General features: G+C 42.0%; 1 protein-coding gene across 4 annotated transcripts in view; it reads left to right on the forward strand.

Moving 5' to 3' along the window:
* CADPS (calcium dependent secretion activator) overlaps positions 1–20,214 on the forward strand; it is a 483,330-nt gene that overhangs the window by 310,309 nt on the left and 152,807 nt on the right. For all 4 annotated transcript variants that reach the window (XM_068557631.1, XM_068557633.1, XM_068557634.1 and 1 more), the window contains exons 10-11: positions 1,855–1,963; positions 8,206–8,418. In XM_068557631.1, coding sequence (XP_068413732.1) covers positions 1,855–1,963; positions 8,206–8,418 — 322 coding nt within the window. The remainder of the gene's footprint in view (positions 1–1,854; positions 1,964–8,205; positions 8,419–20,214) is intronic.

A 20,214-nucleotide genomic window follows, 5' to 3' on the forward strand; every position in this document is an offset into this window, starting at 1 on the left:
TCTAGAACCAATCAGACTCAATTAGTGAATGCCCGTTACATGGTAGATTTTGCTCATGGCAAGGTGAATATAACCAAGGTGTATGACTCCCCAGGCATGCCTTCAAAGGATTTATAATCTAGTAAGCAAATACACCTACTCAGCTACTTTGTATTAGGACGTTAGTGCCAAATGCATGGAAACTGCCTACGTAAATGCATAAATTGAGTATTTGCTAGGTGAGTGTCACACATGGTGTGAAAAGCCCTTCACTGCTCGATTAATCCTCCAGCCACAATAAGACACAGGTAAAATACAGATGAAGACTCTGAGTTATATATAGGACGGCTTCTGAGAGCTGGGATGGGGCCCCAGGCCTATGTGACCCCATCCAAAGCCTGCACTCTTAAATCCTCCTTTTTAGAAGAGGATGTTATTCGTTGTTCTGCTTATTACAAAGCATAATACATGTCCACTTATGAACATACTCTTAGTGGCTTTATGTTTCCCTTGAAGCCCATCAAGACCTTGCAATATAAGGAACAGATTCTGCAAACTATATGCGTGATCAAGAAACCCACGTCGGGCAGAAAGTTTTCATCAGGAACCAACAGAGGGCAGCAATAGATAAATCAACCAGTAAAACATTCTCCCGTGGACTCCCTTTATCTTGCCACTGGGACCTTCAGGCTGAGAACTGTGGGAGATGTGTGCAGGCTTTGAGAGCGCCAATTTCTTACCATTAAAAAAAAAAAGAAAAATCAGACCCATGGAGAAGGAGATAAAAAATGTCCCCTGCTGGGATCAAAGTTCACTTAGTAAATGTCTGTTTTAATAAAGGGAACTAAGAGATGAGGGATGTGGCACTCCTTCACTAAGACATTTGACATCCGTGGATGGTAAATATGCCCCTGAGCTTTTAGCCCAAAGCCTGAAGGAGGCTTGCTCTCCCCCGGGCTCCTTGCAGACAAGCCAGATGTAGAAATGCTAAGTATCTGCGCTGGGTCTGGATGCACCGAGGCGACAGGGACCTGAAGGCTGGCCTGCAGCTGCAGAGCCCGCGCCCAGCACTGACGTGGGCGGATGCCCGTGTGGGTCGTGAGGGCCACACCAGTGACAAAAACCGTGCTGTCCGGGGCTGAGGATGGCTCTCCCATGACTGGCACCTAGAGATCAAGCATTCATTGCTTGTGACAGCATGTCACTCCTGCACTTGTCTGAGATGAAGGGAAGACTTTTCAAAGTGACCAAAAGCACTCCTTCAGTGGGATGGGGGAGGGAGGGATGAGACATGCGACTCAGTGCTGAGAATTGGCCTGCAAAAAGTAAAATACAAAAGAAAGGGAGGGCATAAATAAATAAAAGTCTAGTCCCCAATTTCTGACCGAAAGGCCTGTGTCAAGTCTGAGAGCTTGACAATCTCAGCCAGAGCCAGGGCCATAGTCACATTAGGTAAAAGCTAAAAAATTGCTGCTATGCAACCAGTTTTGACCTACCCAAATGTCAATTTCATGTAGCTTAGCTCAATTAAAATAGCAGCAATAATGATAATAGCTAACTTTTGTCAAGCACTTCCTAAGCATCAGGGAAAGATTCTAAATGCATTCTACTTATGAACTCATTCAATCCGCACAATAAGCCAGTGAGAAGGGTAGGTTCGCAGATTATATCCATCTACAGATGAGGTAACAGGACCAGAGAAGCCTTTTAACTTGCTCCAAGTCACACAGCCAGGAGGTGGAAAAACTCAATTTGAACCCAGCTCCTGAGTGCAGGCCTCAGGGGAAAGGACAGGCTTGAACAGGGAGGGTTTTTTTTTTCAAGGAAAATGGGCTCTAGGGAACCAACCTCACAATCTGTGCTTTTCTTTTTTAGGTGAGTCAGTACACGTTTGCCATGTGCAGTTACCGGGAGAAAAAAGCGGAGCCTCAGGAACTTCTCCAGCTGGATGGCTACACTGTGGATTACACGGACCCCCAGCCAGGTACCCGCCCACCCGCTAGGCTGTGAACCCATAAAAATCTCCCCCTTCCCAAATGAACATTCAACTAGCATTTTCTGGGCACTTCCTCCCTGTTGGACACTAAGCCAAGTTACTAGGGTGTCATAGCTGACCACGACAGCCACTGACCCCGATCTTACGGAGCTTCCGTCCTGGACAAGTAAATGCCATTCCAATCAAGGGCTTTGTTTTGACTCAAGGGATCCTCATAAAACCAAAATGAAGACAGAAATACGTTTTTCTTCTATGTGGCTGTACCCATATCAAATTTGTACTCCACCCTAGAATGTTCAAAAGAAATTCCTGAAAAATAAGTCCTACATGTACACCAAGGACTTTGTGTGTGTGCGTGTGTGTGTGCGTGTGTATGTGTGTGTGTCTTGTTCACCAGTGACGTGGGGGCTTGGCAGGTATTACGTCTCCGTGTCCAAATAAACCTGCCCTGTACGTCCACATTTGTTAACTACAATTCAAAGTTAGCTGATGGTACTTGAAAAGAAAGTCCTCCCTAAATGGTTTTTTCCCCTAAAAAGACGCTAATCCACAGTGTAGACATCCAAGCTCCTCAACCTTATGTAACTAAGAACCACGCAAACGGTAGTATTTCTCGTAAGTTCTACATTGCATAAGTTCCACATCCTGCCCCCTCACACCTCTCCCCCCACCCATTTTATCTTTTTCCCAGAAAAAGATGAATAGAAATCCGCCTCAAGGAACCTTCAAAATGGGGGGGGAGGGGCGGTGCGAAATCATTTCAGCATATTAATGAGCAACAGCCACCAACAGCCCTCTCCCAGAGAAGTTTATTTTTATGCCAAATCTGCACAAGGAAAGCGTTTCCAACCATACTGCATTATTTGGCCCAAAACCTTTTTTTCTACTCCCATATTGCTCTTCCACATGCAACAAAATACACATAAAGGAAAAACAGAGTCTGAGAGAAGATGGGGTGTTAACCTGGAAAGGTGTGGCTGGGAAGACCTTTGGCCCAGCCCACTTAGGAAAATTAGCAGTGGGCTTCAGAATCCCAACCCGGAGTGCTCTGGACCAGCCCCGCCTCCTCAGACTTCTATAGATAATGAGCATCCTGCCAGAGCACAATGATGCAGAGCTGACCACATAAGACATAAATTAAAGGCTCTGCCTGGAAATCCCTCCTAATCAATAGAACCTACAAGTTTGAGCCGATTTCATGCAACAACTCATGGAAAGGATGTGGCCCCTGTATTAAGAAAGCAGCCCTCGTGGCATTCTGTGATGGTTTGTGGTCTCACACCGTTGAGTTCCCTTCAGAGAAACAGAGTCCCTCTTTCCTAAGACCTCCATTTTAAAGTGGGAGACTCAAGGACCAATATGAGAAGGAAAAACAATACCATCTTATGACACTACCTTCTTTTAAGCCAGTTTACTATTCCTTTCCTCTACGTGATGGCATTTGGATTTTACCACAATCCACCAAGTATATGGGACCCGGATTATCATCTCATTTTGTAAAGGAAGAAAAAGAGCTGGGACTTGGGGTCTAACCCATCACACCCTTTGGCAGCTGCAGTAAAACATAGCTCTGTGTACAGCTATAGCAAAGCTAGAGTTGTTATTTTATCATACAAAAGCAGAATTCTCTTCCTACAGTGGGAAGGGCAGGAGTGGGGAGAATGCTGTTCTATCTACATGCAAAAGGGGTAACTGTGCATATGTATTATAAAAGCTTCTCTTCTTTTTTTCTCATTGATCCCATGGGATATAATTTATAAATTCCTTTACCAAGGATGTCAATGGAAAGTAAAGTGATGATGTTCTTGAGAATAATAAGCAGAATCCTCTCTGCCTTTCCGTGTGCCAAGTCCTAGTTATTTTCAAAGCAACGTTTGATTGAAAATGGAGATTCAAATACTCCCAATCGTCATGAGAAAAGTCTAACCCAGAATTTCTTAAAGAGTGCTTATGGAAAATAGGAGTTCCTGGACCCCAAACCTAACCAAGAACCAGAAAGGGGAGGGCAGAATCCTCCTATTTCAATAAGCACTCTAGGGGATTCTTATGTATAGTAAAGTTTGCCAGCTGGAGATCAGGGTAATGCACAATTTAGCCAGTGTCTTCAGAGATTTGTGGAGTCTCTCCCTCTGCTCCCTGAAAGGTGAGTGTGCACCTGGAGCAGGACTTCTGGGTCCATCTGTCCCCCCTCTCCTCTCAGCTTTATCCTGGTTGTCAATGGAACCAACTGGTGGAGATGTTTATGGGGCAGGTAGCCTTGTAGCATGGACATCCTTGCCTTTGTACCAGCCTGAGATCCAGCAGTCATCCAGACATAATCACTTGCTGTAAATCAACTCTACCTGTTTAGGGTCCTTGAAAGATTGGTTTGGGGAACTGGTAAATAACTGTAAGTAAGTTTTACATTCAGAGCCCTCATTTTAATCAAAAGATGAAAACACTACACTTTACCTTTCCCTGGGTATGGTTCGAAGAGTACTCGACAATCTCTCAATTCCTATTAGATCGAGCAATTAAGTCTTCAAATAAGAGGATATTCATTCAGAATAATTCAGTGGCGCAATTTAAACAACTAAATTAAATCTTTGACAACTCAACTTTACCATAGTAAACAGACCACGTCCATGTGTGTTGTTGGAACGGCAATCCCCAGCCGGGAGCTGGCCGACATTCCTTGCCTGGTCTGCCTCCATCCGTTCCCAGACGTGTCCTCTTGTTCTTGACAGGTCAGTACCTGTGGGCTATTCCGTGGAGAGCCCAGGCACTGTCACACGTTGCATTTTGCAGATGCCGTCCCCGGGAACTGCTGCCTTGCCCAAGACTGCTGCCTAGGAGCACGTGTTGATGTTCACATTGCCTTCTCCTTCCTTGGTTTTCTTTCAGCTAGTTTCTCTGCTCTCTCCTCACCCTCAATGGTGTGTCCTTGGTCTCCCACGCTTTCTGGAAAAGCTCTGGTGCTCTCCGCTGCTGTCACTGCCCTTGCTTCTGCTGCTATAGATGTTTCTCTTTGCCCCACTCCCTCCACGATTAGGCTTCACTCTGTTGTTAGTAACTGATCCTCTGAGAGCAGCTACTGTGTGCCAGGCATGCTGTCAGGCTCTGCAGCAGTCCAGCACAATGCTTATGGTCATCAGCTCTAGAGTCAGACAGCCCGGGTTAGAAGCCCAGCTCTGATGCTTACAGCTCCACTTTGTGTTCATGGGATAGTTATCTCCTTCTCTGTGACTCAGTTTCCTCATTTATACAGTGGGAATAATAGTACTTGCTTCCCAGGGCTGTTGGGAGGATTAAATAAAAATCTGAACACTTAGCATCTTTCCATCCCTACCTCTCTACTTCCTGAGGCAGTCCCATGAACTGACTTTCTGACTGTAGCTCCAGGATCACAGTGTCCCTATTCCCAGCTGTGGGCCCTGGCAGACGGGAGGTGGTGGGGCAAGGAAAAGGACCCATCCAGTGATGTCTAGCCTGCAGATCACCCACGGTATCATAGTAGCTTATCCCGAAGGTTACCATGAGACTAGACTACAGAAGCTCTACTGACCCCACTCTTCCTTTTAGCTCCTTGGTACCCACTTTTCAGGGGTTAAAGCATCCCTCAAAGCTCTTCTTCCTCTCTCACCCTGCAGAATTTTCCTTCTTATGGTTGTATCCATTCATTTCATCAGGTTTTCCCAGCTTGCTAACTGTACGTCATCCTATCCAAATCACACATTTTAAAACTCTCTGTAAAAAATGAAGCAAAATATTCCTTCATAATCATAACCACCATAAAGCTTTTATTTAAAATGGTGCACCACTAGACCCTTCATATAAAGAAGATGCTCTTTATTGTTCTAGAATCCCTGGCAATTCTAAGTGCAAAACTACCAACACACACCCACTCTTGTGGAATAGACATTAGAATGAACATTGTCAGCACAATGGAGAAGTCTTAACGTCACCAGAAATCTTTTCCAATGCAAATGTCAAACAGGTTAGTGACCGGGCCTTGTTGGAAATTTAGGGATGCTAATCACTCCACTTAAACCCCTTTCATCTTTAAACTGATAACTGGTGGGGGAAGGCAGGGGAGGGGAGGAATGATGAGGAACCTGATGAAGATATGAAGCTTTATTTATGGACAGAGAGTCCCAGTAACCGCAAAATACAGGCTTTTGGAATATGTTGACAGACACAATGTCTCTCTGGCCTGAGACCAAAGAGAGGCTTCTGCCTACTTCTCTCTAAATTTTAACCTTGAGAACTGCCTGTGGGACAAAAATGGGTCTGTAGAGCATTCATTCATCCAACTTGTGTTTGTTGAGTACCTACTCTATGCCATGCACTGTTCTAGGTACCAGGGATGCAGCAGTGAACAAAAGAGACAAAAACTCCGTGTCTTTAGGAAGTAAATTATATAATTTGTTAGAGGTGGTAAGAGCTACGGAGAAAAATAATACAAGAGAAGAGAGGTGAGTAAGGAGAGGTAGAGGTCAGGGAAGGCCTGAACAAGCATGCGACGTCTGAGCAAAGACACAAAGGAGGTGAGGTTGTGACTCATGCAGATATGTGGAGGAAGAGTTCCACGCACAGGCAATATCACGTGCAAAGGTCCTGAGGTGAGAACACACCTGGAGTGTTCAAGGAGCAGCAAGAGGCCAGCATGGCCATCATGACTTGGGTGCATACAGGGGCACGTGAGAGAGAGAGTAGTAGGAGAGGATGGTAGAAGTAGTGAAGGGTCAATTCATGTGGGGCCTTGCAGACCTTGTCAGAACCTAGACTCTTCCTCTGAGTGAAATGTAGAGCTACTGGTAGGTTTTGAGCAGAGGGGTGGCATGACCTGATTCTTATGCTAAACCGATTACTCTGGCCCCCATCTGGAGAATCAAGTATAGAGAGTGAGGATGGAGGCAGATGGATCAGATAGGAGGCTATTGAAATAATCTAGGTGAGAGATGAGCATGGCTGAATTCAGGGTGGCAGCACTGGAGAAGGAAGAATGGGTCAAATTCTGTTCTGACGTCCTGAAAGTAGAGCCTGCAGAATTTCATTGGAATGGGCAGTGAGAGAAAATCAGGAGTCAGAAAGGACCCCGAGGTTGTGGACTTGAGCACCCAGAAGGAAGAGATCAGCTTTACTGAGGTGGAGAGGAGGTTTGGGAAAAACACCAGGAGTTCAGTGTTGGATGTGATAAATTTGGGGTCTCTTTCAAATATCCATGTGGAGAAGTCAAGAAAACCACTGGATGTTCAGGTCTGCTGTTCAAGGGAGAGGTCCAGGGTAGAGCTAGAAATGTAGAGACCATGAGCATATCCACGGCATTTGACTCGATGGCATCACTGGGGGATTGGGTGTAGATGAAGAAGAGGTCCAAGGACAGAAGACCAGGATGCTCCCACATTTAAAGGTCAGGAGGAGGAGCGAAAGGAAGAGGAACCAGCAAACAAGACTGAAAGCAACAGCAAGGGAAGGAGGAAGAAAATCAGATGACCTGGAGCCAAGTGAAGAAAATCTTTCAAAGAGAATGGAATGAGTTGATGGATGGAACAAAATGAAGCCTTTGAGTTCATCATTGGACTCAGCATCGGGGAAGTAATTGGTGACCTTGACAAGTTTCACTGGGGTAGCAGCCCGATCAGAAGGGCTTTAGGGCTTTAAGAGGAGAGAGACCCTTGCTAGTTGAAGTGTGGTCCTCCAACCAGCACCATCAGCATCATCTGGAAGCTTGAGTAGAAATGCAGGATCTCAGCTTCTAGCCCCACTTACTGAATCAGAAGCTACGTTTTAACAAGATGCCCAGAGAATTCACATGTGCACTAAAATTTGAGAAGCCCTGGTAGAGATCCACTTACATTGTAAAGAGAAGAACAATAGGGCAGTAGCTCAAGGGAGAAGTGGGGGTCAAGAGATGTTTTTGTTGTCCGGCTTGTTTGTTTTTAAAGATGAGAAAAATAATAGTGTATTTATAGACAGATGTTTACCCGTCCGTTAGGCAGCTCAATTGACAACTCTGTCTCCAACCAAACGAAGATGGCGGGAGACAAGAGCTGGGCTCAAAATGCTTCTTGGACACCATGGCCCCCCTTTGTGGCCAAGTGGGTATCAGATTTCCCATCCTACAGTCAGATCAATGGCTCCTCCCTTCTGCAGCCCAAGAAAAAGCACAGAAACTGCCTCTCTCAGAACTTAGTCCTGCCAAGAACATTGCAGCTCAACTTAGCAGTTTTTTTTCCCTTTTAACCCAGGTTTGGAGGGTGGCCGAGCCTTCTTCAATGCAGTCAAAGAAGGAGACACCGTGATATTTGCAAGTGATGATGAGCAAGATCGCATTCTCTGGGTCCAAGCCATGTACCGGGCTACCGGGCAGTCACACAAGCCTGTGCCCCCAACCCAAGTCCAGAAACTCAACGCCAAGGGAGGGAACGTGCCTCAGCTGGACGCCCCCATCTCCCAATTTTGTAAGTAAATATGCCATTTGTTAAAAATAGCTCTGTAGAGTAAAGTCAATCTTCCAAAGTTGAGTTAGAAAATCTAGTTGCTTTTAACATTAAGGATTCACAGAATCATGTTTGCTGAAAAGAAAAAATAGTGATTTCAGAGGGGGAAAGTTGGGACAAAAATGTTAGATGAAAATAATTTTAAAGTGCAATACTTGACATTTCCCCCTAAGGACTAAACAAAGAAAATATATTTTAGGTGGATTTTATCTGTCTGTTTTGGTGAGAGTTTAGAATTCACAACCAAACATGTATTTGTTTGAGTCCTTCAAATATGGTAGATTATGTATGTCCTTGCCTCATTTCTTCCTATTAAAAGTAATTGTAAAATAGGGCTTGATTTGAAATAAATTTAAATCTGCAACTTAGAACCATTTAAAAATAAATGATGACATTATCACATGCAGTGGAAAAAAAAAAAAAACCACGGTACCCATTCTGAGCTAAAATACCAGAACCCAAAAATGAAACTTCCTCCTTAAACAGCCCCAGTTCATATTCCAGTCTCTTCCCCTCTTACCTCAGCATCTGCTTTAATTTCTTGCCCCTTTGCCATGCCTTCATGCTACCTACGTTGGTTTTTATCTTGCAACACTTCAGACACACAGGGTCAGACGAAAGACAGCATACACTTGGAGATGCTTATTGAAACAAAGAAAATGGAAGCACTGAAAACATCAAGCACCAAATTAAATAATTCATTTTTTACAAAACATGAACCCTAAATAGAGATGTTAGGGTTCTGAATAACAGGTCAATTAGGAATAGCTCGGGTACAAGTCATTTTTAGCAATAATCATGGTGAGTCCTGACTTTAGCATGGAACCCACTGATTCAGTGTAGTTCACTGAGCAACTGTCTAGATGACAAGACATTGATGAGGAAGACAGGTGAGATCCCTGCTCTCAGGATACCTACAGCCCAGTGGGGAAGTCTAGACAGTAAACAAGTAAAAAAATGAGTAAGATAGTTTCAGACACTGAGAAATACCATAAAGAATGTCACACAAATATCTGTGGAAAGAGAATTACGGCAAAAGGGAAAGCAAGTGTGAAGGTCCCTCATCAGAAATTTGACCTTGAACACAGTGCTTTCACACTGTCTCCTCTGTTGCTCTTAAAATATGGATCGAGGGCTTCCCTGATGGCACAGTGGTTAAGAGTCTGCCTGCTAATGCAGGGGACACGGGTTCGAGCCCTGGTCCGGGAAGATCCCACATGCCGCGGAGCAACTAAGCCCGTGTGCCACAACTACTGGGCCTGTGCTCTAGAGCCCACGAGCCACAACTACTGAGCCCGCGTGCCACAGCTACTGAAGCCTGTGCGCCTGGAGCCCGTGCTCCGCAACAAGAGAAGCCACCGCAATGAGATCCCCGCTCACCACAAAGGAGAGTAGCCCCCGCTCGCTGCAACTAGAGAAAGCCCATGCGCATCAACGAAGACCCAACACAGCCAAAAATAAATAAATTAAATAAATAAATTTTAAAAAATATGGATCGAATAATTTTGTAGCTACAGCAACTAAATAGAGAATATTGTCTTTTCAATGAATTCCACTGCCATGTCTGTTTTTATCTAACAAGACGATGTTCTTAAACCTTGTAACACCTTTATTGATGGGGAAAAACTCTTTTTGGATGACAAATACTATCCATCAGGTGCTCCCAGGGATTCCCGTCCAGCACTGATGGCTTTTTAAAGGAAGATGCATTCCCTGTGGGACATTATAAATAATCACACAATCATGTGGGTTTCCACAAAGAAAACCCTGAAAGAATAAGGAAGAAGTTGACGAGGGACTCAGGGGAGGAGGGACAGCCCTTCTGACCATGGCCACCACCAAGTGTCCTACTCTCTTTTTTCTCTAACATTTGTGGCATTTAAGTTTGAGAGCAAAGAGAGAGAAGGCAGAGTCTCTTTTTAAATGGTTTAGTCGCTAGTTGAAATAAAGCATCCCCAATCTTTATTGAATTAAAAAAATTCCTCTGTAATGGAATCCCTTCTTTCACCTTGCCTGACAGGCTCCTTTTAAATGAATTTAGAAACAACACATCCCATTATAGTCCTCTGAGATGGAATTAACTGTGTATCAGGAAAAAATTCCTAACCATAACCACCATCCAAATCAAGCTCATAAAACATGTATCACAGGTGATATTTGGAAAATCCTGGTTTTATTTCCATATAATCTCCACTTCTTCTGAAGTCATTTCACCTTACATTCAGTGTCTTTGTTCTATCATCCGCCAAGATTAAGAAACTACTACTTGGTTCGTGATTAGCCCCCTTTTTTCTCTCTAGTGTAGGAAAGAGGATGGACATTCAGGGGTAAAATTAAATGGAGACCAGACCCTGATTTTAAAAAAGGAGCTCAGTAATGGAGGCTCTTGAAGAGGGGATGGATGTCCCTTCATGGAAATACATAAGGGCTCTCGATTTACATTTCCCTCCGTGGGTAGGATTCATTTAGCTATGCAATGAGAACCTAGTCATTAGGCAATCAGCTACAAGATTCAGCTGAGTACACACAAGCTTGAGGTATGTCACTATCCTAGTCGACAGAGGGAACTTTTATTAAACGGAGCATCCAAAGCAAAATTCTAAGGGTTCGAATTTGTGGGGTGGGGTAAGTAATATCATTCCTAGAGAGCATGTGAGGTAGGCTGAGAGGTGAGTGAGAAGGTCAGATAATTGATGCGTCTGGGATTTACCAGTACCTGGTGGCAGAACCACCCTGTTTCTTATTGTCCCCTTAATCACTGCCCAGGAACAGAGGTTCTCTAGAGAGTGTGAGGGCTACCTTCCTTCTTACCAGGTTCTGTAAGAAGGAAGCCACCACTTTCAGCCATGCAGATTGTGCCCTGCAGGAGACACTTTTCCCATAGTCAGAAATGTGAATGGTACCTCCTGAGTTGTGCAGTGCCCATTCTGCACAACTGTACACCATGACCCTGCCGTCAATGACAATCTTTACGCGGAGCTTCAACCCACTAGTGTTAAACCTAATAATCCCATAGTTACTTTACTACCCCTGAAACGGAGCCTCAACTGCTCCAGATTCTATCTAATGCTAGTTTAGGCACTTAATAAAAACTGCAGCCGGAGTACCAGAAAGTGAGGCTCTGTTCCCATACTTTAGAAACCAGCATCGGAATCCAGTCAGGGTTTAACCAAACCAACCTTCTGTATCTGCTCGTTTACAGTTAGGGGTATTTAAAACCCATGAGAAAGATTCAAACAGGAGCCAAGAATTTTACATTGTGTGGTAATGCACTGAGTAGTTGTGCAAATCAACCAAAAATGGCTGAGGGTAGGGGATATATCATAATTTTTAGTGGAGTCTGCCACAGAGTGGTGGTTACGTAACAGTTACTTCAAAGCTGCATTTAAACTGGTGAATTCAAACCCTCACTATTAAATAGATCAGGCTTTATATTAACTCAGTCAAACTTAACAATGTTTATTCAAACTTAGCGTAACCAACTCATCCAGATTTGCCCAAGTCTTGCCTGGTTTTAGCCATTAAAGTCCTCTGTCCCAGAAGCCCTTTAGTCCTGAGCAAACTGGGATAGTTTGGTCACCTGGTACTACAAAGTGAGATAACAGAAAAATGAAAAACAATTACAACATAGTAGTAAAGTAGCAAACTTTGATCCTTCACTGACACTTGGTTCTCAGTCTATACCTCGATTTATTTTAATTGTCACATCACAAACGTTAAGTCAATCACAGACCCTCTAACAAAAGGAGTGAAAACAATCAAGTATTGCATTTTAAAAAGATTTCCCTGACTTCCAAAAGGTAAGGGTCATTGTTAAATACTTAATTCTGTACACATCTCATCAAATCCCTGTCTTTGAATATTTTCTCAAAGTATTTGCTGTTCTTGCAAGTGAATGATTTTTAAGAACAACTTTTCTATGAGTTAACTTTGTAATCACTTTGTTAATATTTACATGGCAAAGGGAAGCTACAGAGAAATGGGAGAGGTTTTTTGGATAGAGAAAAATAAACACTCCAGTCTTGTCATGTCGCTGTCTGCTCAAGGGAAACTTGAGAATGGAATATTTTACAGTTTGGGATACTTGAGCGTAATTGTGAGTTTATTTGGGTCTTTCTAAATTCAGTTTAACAGACTTCTGGGTGCAGATTTTATTTTTTGCAATTTCAAAAGCTCGATTTCAAAATGAAAAGACACGTCTAAGAGTGGAGTGGAGTATTTGTATGCAATTGGAAAAACTGAAAAAAAAATAGATCCTGCTATTCATTAGTTTGTATGTGACTCTACAATGACTTTGGGAGGGTTCCACCAAACTTTTAAACCTTTTTGTTCTTTTGTGGTTTTTTTGATGTGTGTTGCTGTTGATTTAATTTCTCTCTCTCTCTCTTTTTTTTTTTTATTTTTTATTTTTGGTTAAAACTTGAAAAAATTAAGTCAGTGCCTAGCTATACAACTTTTTAAAACAAATACTTGCAATTTTCCAATTTTTTAAGGCCAACGTTGCTTACCTTGGAAATGACGTCCAAATCATTGAGTTGAGTGTTGCCACGATTTATTACGCCAAGTGGCCTCTCATTGAAACACCTGATCCCTATGCAATCTGTGTTAGAGGAACAGTGGAAAATCAGTACCTCCGTTCTCAAGAGTGCAGGGGGAGGGGGTATTTTAAGCTTTGCTCTTTGGTCAATGATTGATATATCACTTGCAATGAGTCTCATACTGATGTCTGTTTCTCAACTGATAAGTGTTAATCGCATCACAGATCCCTAAAGTTGGATGTCTTTGAGAATTGTTCTAATTTTGCTACCGCCTGAACGGTCTTCAACAGTTAGGGGGATCTTGGTTACTGTTGGTTTGGGGGGGTTGACTTTGGTTTTTTGTTTTGTTTCATTTAAGTTTTCTTGTTCAATCTTTGCTCGAACCCAAGAACTTTAGCTGCTAGGTTAGAACTCCTGTCTGCTTTCCTGAGCCTTGTTGCTAGTCTTTATGTTATTCTGGTTTGTTCCTTCTTACCCTGCTAACTTCTAGCTGGACTGAAGGGTAAGTGTTCCCCTATAGCTAGCACAGCTCAGATAATCAGACTAGATTATCTGACACCTGCAATGTGCTTCCTCCCTCTCCTCTGAAATCTTCCTCATGTCTAGACTTTGTAGTAAAACTTTTCATGTTATTTTCCTGACCGTAGGTCTGAAATGTCAGCTTCATACTGAAACTAGGATGCATGTGATGTGTGCATAATTGCCTCCTCTCCTTGGCTTTCATATTGGCATCAAATGATCCTCTGAGTAAAGCCAACCATTAACATATCCTAATTTTTTTTTATTCCAAGAATATTAATGAACATCACAACAAAATGGCAAATAATGCCTTTGTTTCGTGGAATTCACAGCTACCTGACTGCTTAATGCCTGAAAACAGATCATTTTGCACCCTGATGATGTGCTGCCGTTGTTGTTTTTCCTTTCCCATTCCAAAGGCTAGAATGGTCAGCGAACCAATGGTGTGGTAACCACGGGTACCTTAACAAATAGAAAGGGGGGGTAGGAAACCCAGAGATGTTAACTGAGCAAGACTCCAAGAAATTGCGGAACACAATAAAGTAAATTCATTATTTGAACACGAAAGAATTCATTCTACCTGGCTTGAGGGTGTGCTCTAAGATCCAAGAGAGGATTAATTTTGAAAAGAGACATGTAATACATGCAACTACCACGCACAAAAACAGGACATTAAGGACCCAATTGAATTCATGTAGCTTATTCACAGAAGCTTCAGATTCACAGTCTCACAATGTCATGGAGGGTTTTGACCTCTGGTCTCAAATATCTCTCTGCTGCTCTCCCAAGAACAATGACAACAATAACTTTTTTGGACATCATTTGTATTTGTATTCATTTTTCTAAAAATACACCTGTAAGAGAAGAAAAGAAACTTTAAAACATAGAAACATCGTCCTCTTCACTATTTGAGTTATTAATAAAAGAGAGTACACAGTTCCTTTATTCATAGAGGAAAAAGCTGTCCACCAAAAATGTGTTGAGGGAAAACTAGACATTAGAGGGAGCTAGAAAAATTGGTCAAGAGAGCAGGCAAATATGTACTTGAGTATTTTGAATGCAAACTTAGAAGTTGTAGGTCACATCATTTCTCCTGACCATTTAATAATAGTCCTTTCTTCTTTTTGTTTTTTTCTTTAATTTGCTTTCTATCCCTCCTTTCTTTCTGTTTTCTTTTCTTTTGCATAAATGTACCCCTGGCTAGCAGACAGATTTTTTTTTTTTTTTTTTTTTTTTTTTTTTACCACTTCAAGCAGATAATTTAACTTTCCTTTCCTTTCCATGTCCGATGAGGCATTTTTAAAAGCTTACCATAGAATGTGAACTTTGTGGGCCTTTAGGATTTTGCTATACTTTTTTTAAAGATTAAAAGAAAGGATGGATGAATAGATGACTGAATGAATTTTGTTCTAGTGAATTTACATGTATTTGCACAACAATGCATTGCTATCCTGGTAGACTTCCAAATAGCTTTTTGCCTTAATTCCTTCTATAGTTTTGTCTCAGGAGATTTTTGCTGCATCTTCTTGTATTGTCAACTTGCAGTTGCTACATTGCAGGAATGCAACATCAGAGAATGAATTCAATATTAATTTGCGTGACCCCAAACCACACTGTGTATCACTTTCCTTCTCACTCTAAAGTAAATGACTTTTTAAAAGAATAGTCTCTCACAATCAGGGCCAAAATTTTCCAAATACCGTGTTAGGATGTCAATAGATCATCTTAAATGAAGGGTCACTTCATTGTTAACTGCTTCAAACACATTTAACATATTATTCCCTAATCAGCTGAGTATTTTCATGACCTATGAAAATTTATAGATTTATAGAAAGATTTATAGAAAGATACATTTATAGAAAGATACATTATTAATTAGTCAACTATAGAAAATTTGTGTTTGCTCATGTTGCAGGGACATAAAAAATATTACCAAGTACTGTGTAAATTAATTGAAAATGTAGTAACTACAGCAGGGAAAATTACAAATCATTTATTTGTTTTGAGATCATTGACAAAAAATTCTGTTATGATTTTTACTCAAAGCATTTGTCTTATGAAGAATTATAAAAATGAACATTGAAATAAATATCCCATGTTTATCCCCTTGGGTGTATTGCCAGCGATTTCTGCAAAATGCAATGTGGACCTTGATAGCTTCGGAAGAAGCCATCCTCTCTTGGCCATGCAAGTTAGCTTGATTGAGTCAAAGGGACCATGAAGGAATTAAGTTGTTTCTCAAGGGCAGCAGGCAGGGGAGGACCAGTCTTTTGCTTGCTGTGCAGAGCTCAGGCAGGGCACAACATCCCCTGGTTACTTGATCATGCCAAGGAAAAACTCTTCTAGAAAAATCCGTAAGCAGTCAGCTGCCATCAATCATTGTCATTTCTTTATTTCATGTCTTCTGATGAGGTTGACTACTGTCATTGTTCGTTATTGTCCAAACCATACATTCACTCTTGTACTGTCAAGCAGATATGACAAGCACACATTTTCCATATAGGAAAGATACAAAGTCACCTTTTAATTTGCACTTCGAGTTCACAATGACTTTATAGTTACATGAGCTATTCTCTTGCCTCTAGCATCCATCAGGAATAACAACAGCCATAACTGTGCTCTAAATTTCAGCGTTAAAGCAGCTACCCCTAGTTTATTATAAAAGGGATTCATTAGAGGAAGGAGCCTCCCTCAGACAATTTGTTAACAACACAATCACAGTTGTTTTCAACAGCAGAACTTTTTCCCTAGCCTATGAAAAGTTCTAACAGGTAATACTACAAAATAAAAAGATTTGACCTTTTGTATTCACTCCCCGAGCTGTTGGGATAATAGAAACATCTCAACAAAATGAAAATTGGAAAGCTATATTATCCCCCCCACAAGAAAATTCCATTTGGTAGACCTTATTGCAAACGTATCTAAATTTCTTTCTATCAGAAAAAAGATCACACAAATATGCTTTCTATTAAGACAAGAGATCATGAAAAAATATGGTATATTCTTTCCCATTGTGAAGGAGAAAAAGAAAAAGAATATCAAACATGAAATGAACCCAAACATCACAGACGAAATAAACGATAGGATGGTCAATTAGGAACATCACTTGAAATTTAAGTAGATTAAATGAGAGTATAAAATCCACATAATCGTATCACTTTAGGAACCATTATTTTCCCAACATTCCTTAAATGCCAAACCAAAATTGTTTCCGAGCAAACTTGGGGTAAAAATTTTAATTAGTTTCCTCTTGAAAGCGTACTTGCCTTCCCTAAGTCTGCATGTCCATCAGCCTGCTTCTGTGTCATGGATACCCATTGATAGTTCTTTGAAGTTTATAAATGTAGCTTAGGTACCAATATCAGCTTTATTCATCTAAGTTTAGTCTGAAGTCAGTCTCCTATGCCCATGCCTGAACTCTGAAATCTTTACGCAATTACAGCCCAGAAGTGAAACAAGAAGCATTGTTTGGAAGATGTGTTGAATTATGCCCTAGCTTCAGAGCCTATGAAATTACATAGCCCATTTTCAATACATTTGAAGCCCTTGCAAACCAAGCAGGACTGAGCAACTATTCAGCCAGGTCTGAAAAAGGTAAAGATTGAAGTAAATTCTTAAAATGCAGTCGATCCTTGATTTCTTAAATAACAAAAAAATAATACATATATTAATGAAAAAGAACGTTGGTATGCATCTCCCAAAGCAAGAGATAATCCAAACATCATTAGAGTTTTAAGCTTCTACTTTACCCTCCTAATTCTGTTTTGCTCAGCCTAGTATTTAAATTCATTTGCATTCCCTTGACACATGCCAAACATTGGCAAGGGAATTGATCCCAGGGTGTCCTGAATCCAGGAATTGACTTTCTCATCCTTTTGCTCTGGGCTGTTTTCCCCTTGCTAATGTCAACATTGGAGTTTTCTTTTTCTCTCATCAACCAATTCCAATTGTTTGCACAGGGCAAAATGCGATTGCAAGGAGCATTTAGTTTTTAATGTTCAGCACTGTAGAAGAACAGACTGGGACCGTGCAAGGATGACTAGATGGTGTTGCTTGAGAAGCACCCACAAGTTCTTTGAAACAGAATTTGGAACAGCTGGACCACTGCAGTGTTTTATTTTAAAATAGATAACATATGTAATGCATATGGTCCTAGACATGTATGGAGACACAGGCAGACAATCTGAATGGTATCCAAAGACACCTGCACCTAGAATTCTGTTTCCTTTTATAAGATTTTTTTCCCCCTAAGAACACATGTTCCCACTTTGGGATTTGCAAGATGCCATCTGAATCCCCATGTGTGTGACTCCTTAATAAAGTCGATGGGAAGTTTCCTGGGATGCAAATGTCAGAGTAAGTCAGTTAATAAACACCTTCTAAGGACCTGGCTCCTCTGGGAGCTGCCAGGGGAAGTAACAGATCAGAAACTTACCCTCAAGGAACATATTATCTACCAGGGGATTTAAGTGTGTGTTCTGACCACAGAGAAATTGGAACATCACCCAGCAAAAACAGAGACAGAGAATAGGAACTGGTTATACAGGGGCAGAGGAGAAGCATAAAGCAGAGAGCTTGGGAAGGACTCCCAGCTTCCGAGAAACAATATGGTTTAAGAAGCAACCTATAACTAACAATATAGGTTAATAGCGATCAATGTAGTGACAGCCTTGGCTCCCTAAGAATATTAAACAAACTGGCTTTGGGAGCACTAAGAAGCCTTCCCGTTCACTCGTGGCTAAGGTTTTTGAGCACTTAGTATATGCCAGGCACGTAGGTGCTTTACAGGTTCTGCTTATCAGATCCTGTCAACAATCCCCTCTGAGAGTAGACTCAAACACCATTCTCAACTTACAAATGAGGAAAATGAGACTCAGAAACACTAATCAACTTCCTCACATTGCATACCCTGTAACGGCAGAGTTGGCCTCAAATTCAGTCTTCGTGACCCTCTAAGCCCACCCACTTAATCACCTGCTATCCTAGCTCAAATAAACTATTGCTGTTGAATTTAGTGTATCAACATTTCCTAAAATCAAGAAATAGAAAATATTTGTTGAGAGAGCACATTTATTTATTTCAATGAGATAAATTCATTATTTTAACGCATATGTTTCGAGTGCCTGCTGTGTACCAGGTACTGTTTTAGGTGCTGGGAACACAGCAGAGAACAAAAATTTCAAAATCCCTGCTTGGATGGGGCATCAAAATCACACCCCGTCCATGGACACCTTTAAAAAGCATTCCTGGCCTACTGCTGCACTTTTTTTTTTTTGTCTGAATGTAATAAGCTCAATGAAACTCTCAGAAATTTCATGGGAGCCAGCCACCCTGTTAAGCACTCTTGAGTTGTTGGAACCATTAAGATAATGAGCCTAATTCTGAGTAAATGATGATTTTGTGTAAGCAGAATCCAAGGGCTGCTCGTTTTACTTGCTGGAAATTCCCACTGCATTAAGCTCCATCCCATGCACATGGAAGGTGTAAAGGGACCTTAAGGATGATTAAATGACAGCGACAGCAGAAAGGGAACTAAAAGTTCGGCTCATGTTACACACGAGGAAACTGAGGCTCAGACAGATCAACACTTCAGCCAGTATCCCACACCTATTTAAACGCGGAGCTCACAGGAGCACCCAGACCTCCTAAATCAGTCCCAGGCTCGGTCACCCCCATGTGAACTGACAGAGAGGAAAGAAGGAAGAAGGGAAAAAGGAATTTTTATGTTGATAGGGTTACTTTCGGAAAAGGAAAACAGGCGGATTTTAAGCATATTTTAAAACCTGCTTTAAAATGTAAGTGAAAATGAAATTGTTCTTTAGATGAAGTCTAAGCCAAGAATTAGCGTGGTGAAGCTGTCTTGTGATGATGGATGGGGGAGGTGGGAGGGGGTAGGTCTGTATCCAGGTCTCCACGGAGGAGGCAAGCTCTCTTTCCAGATCCATTTCCTGAGTGGGCAGCCATGCAAAATAGTTCATCACAGAGTTTTCAAGAGGTTCAACAAATAGAGGAAGAGACTTCAAACGTGGGGCATATTTTTAACAGCTACAAAAGAGCCCCCTCCCCTCTGGCTAAATGACTGTTTGCACCATCATAATTGAAGAGCACTGAAATAGCAGAGGCAAACTGGCCAAGTAAAGGGCCCGACCGATTTGTCAGCCTGCAGCCTCTTCTGGGAAACCTGAGAGCAAGAAGCTGATGCTAGCCAAATTGCCTCATCTGTCTGCTAGAATTGGGAGGCACGGAGTGAGTGAGGCTTTTTATGAGGATGAAACAGGACAAGCAATGGGTGTACCCCACTGTTAGTTTCTCGGGGGACTGACAGGATGGGGGTGAGAGGGCAGAATTGTCCTAAGGGATGAAGCTGTATCACCTGGGTTACAGGAGTGCCATCCTGCAGGGGGACAACGAAAGCTGGAGCAGGTTTGAGACACCTGCTTGGAGCCAGACACACACACACACACACACGGACACACACACACACGGACAACTAAAGCTGGAGCAGGTTTGAGACACCTGCTTGGAGCCAGACACACACACACACACACACACGGACAACTAAAGTTGGAGCAGGTTTAAGACACCTGCTTGGAGCCAGACACACACACACACACACACACACACACACACACGGACAACTAAAGCTGGAGCAGGTTTGAGACACCTGCTTGGAGCCAGACACACACACACACACACACAC

Source organism: Eschrichtius robustus, chromosome 12, assembly GCF_028021215.1.
Source record: "Eschrichtius robustus isolate mEscRob2 chromosome 12, mEscRob2.pri, whole genome shotgun sequence".
NCBI lineage: Eukaryota > Metazoa > Chordata > Mammalia > Artiodactyla > Eschrichtiidae > Eschrichtius > Eschrichtius robustus.